The 11,731-nt window shown below is 41.8% G+C and overlaps 1 protein-coding gene across 1 annotated transcript; it reads left to right on the top strand.

The window, feature by feature from the left end:
• Positions 6,087 to 11,731, top strand: LOC8071989 (CRM-domain containing factor CFM3, chloroplastic/mitochondrial). The gene is made up of 9 exons (XM_002450988.2): positions 6,087 to 6,851; positions 7,863 to 8,346; positions 8,440 to 8,570; positions 9,069 to 9,416; positions 9,793 to 9,946; positions 10,390 to 10,682; positions 10,890 to 10,949; positions 11,067 to 11,156; positions 11,263 to 11,731. Exons 1-9 carry the CDS (start codon positions 6,123 to 6,125, stop codon positions 11,674 to 11,676), a joined length of 2,703 nt encoding a protein of 900 aa, XP_002451033.2. The 5' UTR covers positions 6,087 to 6,122; the 3' UTR covers positions 11,677 to 11,731.

Here is an 11,731-nt window from a genome sequence, read left to right as displayed (position 1 = left end):
AGGCTCATGGCTGAACAAAACTACTCGGTGGCATCTGCTTATGGCGCCATGTTCTTTGGATCATCGACACCTCTTGGTGCTAAGCAGATTTGGAAAACTTCAACATCGCCGCGGGTAAAGTTCTTCTTTTGGCTGGTCATGCATGGTCGATGTTGGATAGCTGACAGGAGGTTTCACCATGGACTACAAGATTCCAACACTGTGTCATCTACGATCAAGAAACATAAACAAATGGACCATATTCTGCTTAGGTGCTCCTTCAGTCGCGAAGTCTGGGAATTGTGGATAAAGAGATTACATCTCCAGAACGACATGATAGTACGGAAGGAAATGGCGATGCAATGGTGTTGGCTGCATAATAGGAGAAGCTGGTTCCTAAACCGATCCGGCGTGGTTTTGACTTTCTTTTCTTCCTCATCGGTTTGATGTTCTGGAAGGAAAGAAATGCAAGAACTTTCAGCGGAGTTGCAACTTCAGCAACGTAATTGGGAGTGGTGATCCAAGAAGAGAGACGATTGACACTTGGTGCTTGGCTGGCTACAAGCATCTAAGGTCGCTGATGGCGCTACTTCGATGTGTATCATCCATCTGTCGCGAACCTTGTAATGCATGTGTAGTAATTACAATCACGTGTGAGCTTAGTTGGTATGGGCTTCGGTGGATTACCATTGCTGCTTAGTAATGTAACAAAACTCTATAATGCTTTATTGAAAAACGTGTTTACGCACGACCGTGAAAAAAAAGGTCGAATGTTCATCAACAGGAGTTAACTAGGAATGTGTCGCAATTTTGCTTCATATATAAATCATAAGAACAGCGGGCAACGTGATGGGGATCAATCTGCCCAATAGTTACGGCTTCATTATTCGAGACTCCTAGGAGTGACCTTGCATGCTATGTTTACCTGATGCGATATATATGACGCGGATGGGTCACCTTTCCTTTTATTTCCATTTCTTTTGAAAAAAAAAAAGAGACCGGCTAGCTGCTGGCTGCAGGATGGATGGAAATGATGCATGATTGATTGCATCCGATGGATCCCGGCAACCCAAACCGAACATGAGTTCACATCCTATGACGACGGTCGGCCTAGGGCACTACTAACTACTCCCTCGTCCTATTGAAAATGTCATTTTTTATTTTCAGACTTCTTGTTTAAACGTTCATCTTATTTAAAATTTTTATATAAATATTATTTATTTTGTTATGACTTGTTTTGTCAATAAAAATACTTTAACAATGATTTATTATCATTATATTCTTTATTAATTATATTTTTCATACTATAGTTATTTGATATTATAAATCTTTATAATTTTGATCAAACTTGAAATGCTTTAACTCTCCAAAATTTTTTAAAAATATTTTATAATTTGGATGTTGGAAGTATAAAAAAAAACTAAATAAAATAGATGATTAAACAAGAAATCTAAAAGTTGAAAACGATATTTTTAATAGGGCCTTGTTTAGTTCACCCTGAAAACCAAAAAGTTTTCAAGATTCTCCGTCACATCGAATCTTATGGCATATGCATGAAAAATTAAATATAGACGAAAACAAAAACTAATTACACAGTTTAGCTGTAAATCACGAGACGAATCTTTTGATCCTAGTTAGTCCATGATTCGATAATATTTGTCACAAACAAACAAAAGTGCTACAGTTTCGAAAACTTTTCACTTCTCGGAACTAAACAAGACCTAGGTCTGAATAAGACGGAGTAGCTAGCTAGCCAGAGGCCACCCGTCCACCACCGCATGCACCTAGTCGATCGTACAAAGCTTGTACCTGGGCAGCCGCAGTCAGACCTGCCAGGTGGATCCATGCATATCATATCGATGGGTGGGCACAGCACAGCACAGCACAGGTAGGCAGGCAGGCGCGCAACCGCCGGACCGGACCGGACCGGACGGACGGTGCGTGGATCCATCGGATAGGCTTGTGCGGTTGCGGCGGTGCTTTCACGTAGAGATCCCATCGCTAGCTGTAGCGCGCGCGCACGCACGCACGCATGGTCGATCGGGGCCGGAAAGTGACGCGCCCGCGGCCGTCTGCACACGCACACGCACACGTACAGCCCCCGCGCGCCGACGCAGGCGCAGGCGCAGGCGCAGGCAACGTGCGCGGGGCATCTCAACCGTCGGCCCAGCGGCGGTTGGGCGTGGGAGTGGGAGGGACTGTGCTATGGGAGCAGCTGATGTCGTTGCCGTGGGGCGCAGGGGGCGGCCGGGGCTGACACGTATTTCCCTCGGTTTTAGATATCATTTTTCGTTTTTTAGAAGTAACTTTAATCATATATATATATATATTAGTATTTATAGTATATAATTAATTTTATTAGATATATTATTTAATATACTCTTATAATAAATTTCTTTTAGAAATGTAAACATTATATGTATTTCTTATAAATCTAATTAAAATTGAGAAAATTTGGCCTACACATATTCTATAAGGGCACTCACAATGCAAGACTCTATCACAGAGTCCAAGACAATTAATTACATATTATTTATGATATTTTGCTGATGTGGCAGCATATTTATTGAAGAAAGAGTAGAAAAAATAAGACTCCATGTCTTATTTAGACTCTAAGTCCACATTGTTCGAGGTAATAAATAACTTTAGACTCTATGATAGAGTCTGCATTGTGAGTGCCCTTATTTAGACTCTAAGTCCATATTGTTTGAGGTAATAAATAACTTTAGACTCTACGATAGAGTCTGCATTGTGAGTGCCCTAATGGCTTCTATTTTAGGATAGAGAGAGTAGTATGTACAGGCTCGTGCATGCGTCATCATGTAATCCATCCCGCTGGAGAGATGATCCGGTTGTTGTCGACGCACTATAGCTAGTAGTGGATCTACAATAGTAGCATGGGGTACAGCTGTCCTCCTAATTTTTTTTGAAAAAAACATCTAGTATATATATATACCTTTTAATAACATGTATATGTATAATATATTGTTATATACAATTGCTAGTCTGCTCAGCCCATATAACACCCTCAACATTCTACATTCACAACTATTTTATCATCGTTTAGTAATCTAATTATGTTATGTCCATGTTGATGAACTATATTATTTTTATCCGTACCCCTATGATTAAAAATCCTAAATCCGCCATAGCTCATTTTTTTCTTCACCGGTTGCTGTCGTCAGTCGTCGTATATGGGCCCTATTTGCTTGTCTAAAAAGCCATGACTAGAAGTATTGTTTGTTGATTTATTATAAGAGGAAAACACTACTAAATGACTGGTATATTTGACAGATAAGATTAAACAAACATATATATATATATATATACTACGACTACGCACAGTAGTATATATACAAATTAAATACGTCTCCTTTCGTTTGTTTGTTAATAATAAAGCACTGAATAAGCATGCACATTAATTTGGGCTACCATGAGTACAGGCACGTAGCCAGCGGTGGGGCTAGGGGGGCTCCAGCCCCCCTACCGCTGCTGGCCTAGTGAAATTTTTAGTGTTTTTCTTCTAATTTTAGACATAAATTTATAAAGTAGGGTGGGCTGAGAACTTTATTTTTTAGATATATTTTGTGAATTTCATTATTGGTCTATATTTTTAATCTAAGACTACTTTAAACTAACATATTTTTTTATTACGAGGGATAATAGTAGAGCTAAGTCGATATAGAATTTTTGTTTAGCCTCCCTAAATTTTTTTCTGGCTTCGTCCCTGCATGAGTATATACGAATATTGTTTAAATTTTGATCGTGCATTATTGCATTGTACAGCGTCTACATCAAAACTCGATACATTATTGTTGATCCATCGATCGGGATCAGTTGAGTTGAGTACGACCCACAACTAGCATCATCACTTGACTTGTCGATTGCGCTGGTGCGTGGCGTACGTGTAGTATACCATCATTCATGCTTGATTAATTTTATTTATTTATTTTATTCGGTCAACACGTACGGGTAATATAATAGGATATAGTTCAAGAGTGGGTTTCCGTTGAGGAATCAAGCAAAACATGCGTGCACATACGATCGAGTACTACTACTAAGGCCTTGTTTAATACACCCAAAAACCCAAAACTTTACAAGATTCTCCGTCACATCGAATTTTACGGCACATGTATGAAGTATTAAATATAGATAAAAAGAATAACTAATTGCACAGTTTATCTGTAAATCACGAGACGAATCTTTTAAGCCTAGTTACTCTATAATTAGACAATGTTTATTAAATAAAAACGAAAATGCTACAGTGTCAAAATCCAAAAACTTTTTGTATCTAAACAAAGCCTAAATTAACCAAAACTGGTGATGATCTGACCAGCATCAGCATCAGCATCAGCAGCAGCGCCAGCCTCCAGTAGCCGAACCGACTGGCATATGCATGCAACGCTGGCGTGTCGTCGTCGGTGCCGCCAGCCGCCGCCGGCCACCGCGCGCGCGCCAATGACAACGCTGCCGACCTGCCGTGCCGTGCGCAGGAACACGCAGCGTAGGCGCGCCCTGTCCGATGGAGAGCCCAGCCGTGCATCGATCTGCTAGGGAAGTGGGAACTGTACGTACGTGTGCCCGGCCCATATGCATGCGTTTAAGATTATCTGTTAAATTTACCAAGTATTTAGTAGTGTTTTCTCTCGTAACAAGTCAATAAATATCACTTTAACAACCATGATTTATCAGCTAAACGAATATACGAGTGCATATACTGATATTGTGTTTTGTCCACCAAAATGTGTGGACGAATTGAATGAACCACCCACGAATAATTCATGTTTGAAATCTTTAAATTTAAGTATATGTATGTGTACCATGTATCAATGCTTGGTCTAAAGAAAGATATTTCTGTTTGGTTCCCTTCAATCATTGGGCCTCTTTCTGAAATTTGCGAAACATACATGCACGCGCTGGGCCCTCTTCTTCTTGAATGCATTGATCATCACTTCATCATAGTCGTTGCAAATTTCAGAAGAAAATCTACCCTTTCTATAGATGAATTTCTCACTCATGTACTACTAGCTCCCTATGGCCAGTCAAAAATATATTATAATGCTTTAACTAAAATCACGTAAAAAGCTTGAAACTTATTCAACCACTAATGCCAATAATAGGTCTCCAAATATTTAGTTTAGATATAATATTGCTAGATTTGTCTTGAATAACACTTTCAAAACATTTGAGTCTACCCGTGTTTGTTTCCAAATGCTTTTAAATTTTCTTTCACGCTAAAACTTAATTTCGAGCATGCACTTTGTTAAGAACTTCAAATTTCACCTAAACACGTATGCTGAGAAAATCCATTAAAAAACACTACTTTCCGAACAATGGACTTAGATATTGTTTCTGTATTTTTAGACTGCATTTTGAGGCTAAACAGGTTGTTAACCTAAGACTCTCAAAAAATATATAGAGGATGTTTAGTTCCTCTTTCATTCTAAAAAATTCAGATTTTAGTCTATCATTTTGCATAATAAAACTAAACACCATATTTTTTTTAGCAAAAACGGTTATTCTCTATTTTATATTTTTTCCTCGAGAGGCCAAAAAAGCACAAAAGCGCTTGGGTGCCCACCCCCACTAGCACGAGAAAATTTTTGGCATTTTGGATGGATCTACGCATCCATAAAAATTTAGAATTTTGTATTTCATCATTCTAAAGTATTTGACAATTTGTATTTTGAACTGCGAACTAAACAAAACCATAATATTGCAGTAAGGATTTTAATTTCAATATACAACATCAACATTCAACAAGATTACAAGAGGTATAATTGCGCACAGTCTGGGCTTGTGGGTTTGGCCCAACCTGAGTACCTGGAATTGAAACTTACTACGAATGATTTTTCTCATCCAAATTTCTGTTCAAATTTTGGAGGAGAAAAAAAAACAGCTAATATGTTCAGCGGTGTCGCGGAAGCAGACGCACAAATTTCAAAATCAGATATATTCACAGTCACAGCACTCCGATGCAAATCAAAATTGAACGGCCCAAGTTCTAGACTGTCGACCATCTCAGCCGTCTATCCCCGTTCCGACGGCCGGAAACGCGCATCAAAATCAAACGGACAAAAATATCCCCAATCCCCCCCTAAACCCCGTCGTCCCTCACCAACCGTCATCCACCACCACCATCCATGGCCGCGGCGGCCATGGCGTCCTCCGCCCCGGCGTGCCACCACCTCCGCCACCCGCCACGCCTCCGCCTCCTCCTCCCGCTCTCCACCTCCGCCCCGTACCCGTGGCTCTCCGCCTGGTCGCACCCGGGCCAGCGCAGCCGCAGCCGCCTCCGCGCGCCGCCGCCGCCCGCGCTGGACCTCCGCCCGGAGCCGTCCCCGTCGTCCGACTCCGACGACGAGGACGCTGTGGGCACCAGCCGTTCCTCCGGCCGCTCCACCATGTCCCTCATCCTCAGCCGCCTCCGCCGCGCCGGCTACTCCCCCGCCGAGGACCCCCGCGCCGCCGCGGCCTCCTCGCACCACCCGCCAAGGGGGTCGGTCGAGGACGTGTTCCGCGCCGACGACGGCGTGCTCCCCAACGCGCGCGGCGGGTTCGACGCCGCCGACGAGGAGCTGGGGGATGCTCGCTTCCCGTGGGAGCGCCCCATGCCGCCGCCCGAGGCCGCGCCGCCGCGCGCCACGCGCTCGCCGACGTGGATGGCGGAGCTGACGCTCCCCGCTGCGGAGCTCAGGCGGCTGCGGCACGCTGCTATCAGGATCAAGTCCAGGACCAAGGTGGGCGGGGCTGGGGTCACGCGTGAGATCGTGGAGAAGATTAAGGAGAAATGGAAGACGGAGGAGGTGGTCAGGGTCAAGGTCTCCGGCACGCCGGCGCTCAATATGCGCCTCTTCCATGAGATTCTCGAGGTTCATTCTGATTCTGCCACAATTGTACCCTTTTATCAACGTAGCATGTTTTGGTTGATGTGTAGAAAACAACTTTGAGCTGATATGCGTCTATACCGATAGATACTTGAAAGTCTATGACAACTTGTTCTAATTGCATAGCCATAGCTTGCATTGATACCTAAGCAGTCTATTACTTTGGTGTGGTTTTAGCATCTCTTTGATAATAATACACAAGAGGATTGTACACCTTTCCACACTAAGAAGGAGAAGAACGTGTTAATATGTCTTGAAATAAATCCAGAACTGATTTACTATTATCTGTATGATTTGCAACAAATGCTAAGCAGTGAACTAGAATCATGAGTCTACTCTACCTCTCTATTTGTCTGAACTTCTCTATGCTATCTGTTACTCTGTTAGCTCCATCAGCCCAAGGCCCAAACTGCTCCCTGTTGAAATCTGTGTTTGTCACTATGCAGTTGTACCCAATTGTTCATTAGTTTCCCTGAGTTAGGATGTAGAAGTAGAATACCACATAGCTTGTAACTCAGTTACTCTAAGCAAGGGACAGGAACAGGATAACAATGAGTTGCATCTTGGCAGTGCTTGAAAACTCAATATGATTGATGTTTATGATGTTAATTATCAAGTTCTATCATTCCACTTATTATGGTTCTTTCCCATTGTAGAATTGACTTGAAAATGAGTGTTACATTCTGTTTCTATTATTAAGTTTAGTTGAGAAAAGATACTAGCAAAATCATATTAAGTGCAGATAGTATCATGGAATATTTGGAAACAACTACTACAGTATATTCGGTGTACAATTAAATCTTTGAAAAACACTGTGTTTTTCTAATCTTGTGAAATGTTCGCAAAATATTCTATTGTGAATTTAGTTGTTTGCAAATCTAAGTTGAATATAGTGGCTTTGATTGATTCTCAACTCATCTCTGTTCAGATATTTGAAGTGCTTGTCATCTGACATACTTTATTCCTTTTTTGTGTGTGTTATATGGTGGTGATTAGAGAAAAACAGGAGGGTTAGTAATATGGAGATCAGGGACTTCTGTTTCTCTGTACAGGGGAGTAGATTATGATGAACCAGAAACCACTAAGGGGTCAAAGAAGAATTCACAGTCTCTTTCTATGAAGTCCCCAATTAAAGGGTCTCCTAATCCTCCCTTGCCACCAACTGAGAAAGCAAACAGTGTACAAGATAGAAATGGACCTTTAGTTTCTAATGCTGGGAAAGAGGAAATAGTTGTACAAGCACCAGAAATCAAGTATGAAGATGAAATTGACAAACTGTTGGATGAACTTGGCCCAAGATACACTGACTGGCCTGGATCCGACCCATTACCAGTAGATGCAGATTTACTTCCTGCAACCGTGCCAGGTTACAAGCCTCCTTTCAGAGTTCTGCCATATGGTGTCCGGCCATCTCTTAGCCGAATGGATACTACCAATTTACGCCGTCTTGCCCGGGGACTGCCTCCTCACTTTGCTCTTGGTAACTTCTGTTATGCACTTATGCTTTAGTTAAACTATGAACTTGTCAATCCATTGTACTAATATTAATTTCACCCTTGCTATTGGATGTTAGGACGAAGCAGACAACTCCAAGGCTTAGCTAATGCTATGGTAAAGTTGTGGGAGAAAAGTTCTATTGCTAAAGTTGCTTTGAAGAGAGGAGTACAGCTTACCACCAGTGAGAGGATGGCTGAAGATATCAAAGTAAGTAAAGAAAGTGTCTCTTGTTAGATTTGTACAATTTGGGTAACATATGTATTATGTAAATATGTGTATCCTAGCTAGAAATGTTAATTGATCACTAGCAACAGCACATTACAGATTCAAAGTCCTTCTAGGTTTTCTTTTGCAACTGTCATATTCATCCATTTTGTGCATCTCGAAGTTTGTATTTTATTTCTTAGTATTCGAAATGAGCATTAATGCTACCTATGTACTTATTTGGGCTCTTGATCAATAAAAATGTTGGCTGATTTTGCATGAAAAATTCATTGTTTCTATGAAAGATTGAATCGATGAGAGTTGTGGTCCTCTGGAACATAGATTATGAACCAAAACAGTAATGTTTACATTTGGTTCCCTGTTATAGAGAACAATCTGCTACTGCTGTTTTTCTTTTCACTTATCCATTTGTTCAAGTTTTTAGGTAGGTCTTGTAGTGAACTAGTGATTCATAGCTAACTTTTTTTCAACCCATATTAGAAATTAACAGGTGGCGTGATGCTTTCAAGAAACAATGAATTTATAGTCTTCTACAGAGGGAAGGATTTCTTGTCCTCAGAACTTGCAGAGGTGCTGCTAGAGAGGGAAAGATTAGCAAAGTCACTTCAAGATGAAGAGGAAGCACGGCGAAAGGCAGCGTCTTATTTTTCTTCAAGTGCTGAGAAATATGTACAGCCTACTGTAGCTGGTACTCTAGGAGAGACTCTGGAGGCTAACTCTAAATATGGAACTAAACTTGATGAGAATCATGAGGACAAAATGGCAAGAACTGTTGAAGCTGCAAGGCATGCTGACCTCGTAAGAAAGCTAGAGTGGAAGCTCTCACTTGTAAGTGACCAAGTTTGAATAGTCTAAGTTCATTTCGTTAGATTCTATCTTATCTTCTGGAAACATTTTTTTTATATGTGCCTCATGATGTCCAAAATACGTCAAGAACTTATATAGTTATATTTGCCCCCAAAATATCGCAGAGTGCAGATGCATCATTTTAGTATGACAAGTAGTTTACTTCTTGTTGGTGTCTCTTGTTGGATTTTCTGGCTTGGGACTAAAAGGCTTTGCTGTTGTTGTTGTTGTTGTCATAAGTAATATAGGGTCATGTTGCATCTAAGCTTGTGTGGCTAAATTCTTGTATGCATTGTATCACTGGAAGATGCAAGTTATATAATTTGAATCGAACCAATTTCACTTTATTTATGTACAGGCACAGAAAAAGATGGAGAAAGCTGAAAGGGTACTAGGAAAGGTTGAGACAGCTCTGAGGCCAACTGAAGATTCCAGACCTGAAACAATAACTGATGAAGAGAGGTTCATGTTTCGGAAACTTGGTCTAAGGATGAAGGCATTTCTGCTCCTTGGTAATTCCTTTGTCCTTTTTTGTGTGTTGGATTTTTGCAGTTACTGGGAAACAGTCACCAGAGGACATATATATCCTATTATATTTTTAGTCTGTTGCTGCCTCGGATTGCCTGTCTCCTCAACCCTTCATTTTTTTATTCGTAGTTGCTGATGAACAAAGATACTGAGTAGCATAGATTTTGCACACATTGAGGTATACACGTTTTATGAAGATATAGGTCACAGTTGTAGCGCCTAATAAAATGTAGACTTCTCCATTCGTAAAATGATTCTATTCTTTTCTTTTCTTTTTTGGAAGCATCACTGCACCTCTTTGTTCTAACCTTATCAGTTATATTTCCAAGATGTGATGTAGTGTCCTTAAATGATATATTCTCGTATCATTTTCTGTTTCTTTGCTTCATTTTTACTTGCTAATGTTAATTCTTCCTTCCACTTGCAGGCAGAAGAGGAGTTTTTGACGGCACAATTGAGAACATGCACTTGCACTGGAAGTACAGGGAGCTGGTGAAGATACTAGTGAAAGCAAAGTCTTTTGCAGACGTGAAGAGGATAGCACTTTCACTTGAAGCCGAGAGCGGGGGAATTTTAGTTTCAGTTGACAAAGTCTCCAAAGGCTACGCCATTGTTGTGTTCAGAGGGAAGAACTACAGACGCCCTTCTTCGCTCAGACCTAGAAATCTCTTGTCAAAGCGGAAGGCTTTGGCCAGATCCATCGAGCTTCAGAGACATCAGGTACTGTTTCGATTTTGCGGTGGGTTTACTCAAAGTTCAGCTTACTTTACATACGTTGGTGGTTCAAAAACAAGGGAACAGATTATGCTTACTACATCATTATATATCCTGTGTTCTGGCATACGTATTTCTAATACAAACCTTCATTCATATTCATCCTTCTTTTTCCTTCACTTAAAACGTTCTCGCAATTTAATTTTGTGACAGGCCCTGAGTCGTCATTTTGCAAAGCTAAACAGAAAGGTGGCGCAGCTTAAAGCGGAGCTGGTGCGTACAGTAGACAACCAATTTTCGTCTTGAATGAAATATAAATATTATAATATCATACCTATATATATAATACTTACAGTGATGCCACTATTGTCTATTTTGATTCTTTTTCAGGTCCAGATGGAAGACGTGAAGGACCAAGGAGACGAGGAGCTGTACGCCAAGCTGGATGCCGCGTACTCAAGCGACGAGGAAGACATGGAGGTGAGCACGATCAACTTTTTACGGCCCACGCATATGCTCGACTGAGCTCATCTCATGTCAGTACCTCGTTGAGATCCTGGTGAACGCTCACGGTTTCGCCGTGTAGGATGAGGATGACGATGAGGCCTACCTCGAGCGCTTCGACAATGAGGTCGCCGGTGCTACCGCCGAGGACGGCAGCGAGTCCGTGGACGACGAGGCCGATTACCCTGACTCAGATGACGAAGCTGGTGATTACTCGGACGAAGACGACGATGGCGAGGACGACCAGGAGGCTTTTGGCTATGACGACGGAGATGAGGCGGCTGCCGGAGTCTCTAACGCTGACTTTTGCGCCGGCGAAGTAAGGTTCGGTTCTTCTGATAGAGGAGACCACGGGTTGGAAGGTGCTGCCTCGTGTGGGGAATGGGATGGGAAATGTAATGACGAGGCAAGTGACGGTGGGCAGCACTCGCACACGGAGAAGGAGCAGCCACCTGAACTGGCGAGCTCTCGTACTGGCGGTGCTAGTGCTAGCTAGACGCTCTGTACAGCACCGCACGTAACATAAAATGAGTGCTAGTTCGTTTGATGCA

This window comes from Sorghum bicolor, chromosome 5, assembly GCF_000003195.3.
Source record: "Sorghum bicolor cultivar BTx623 chromosome 5, Sorghum_bicolor_NCBIv3, whole genome shotgun sequence".
In the NCBI taxonomy this organism is placed as follows: Eukaryota; Viridiplantae; Streptophyta; class Magnoliopsida; order Poales; family Poaceae; genus Sorghum; species Sorghum bicolor.
Note: the sequence above shows the minus strand (reverse complement) of the source record. Positions and strands in the feature narration are given on the sequence as shown.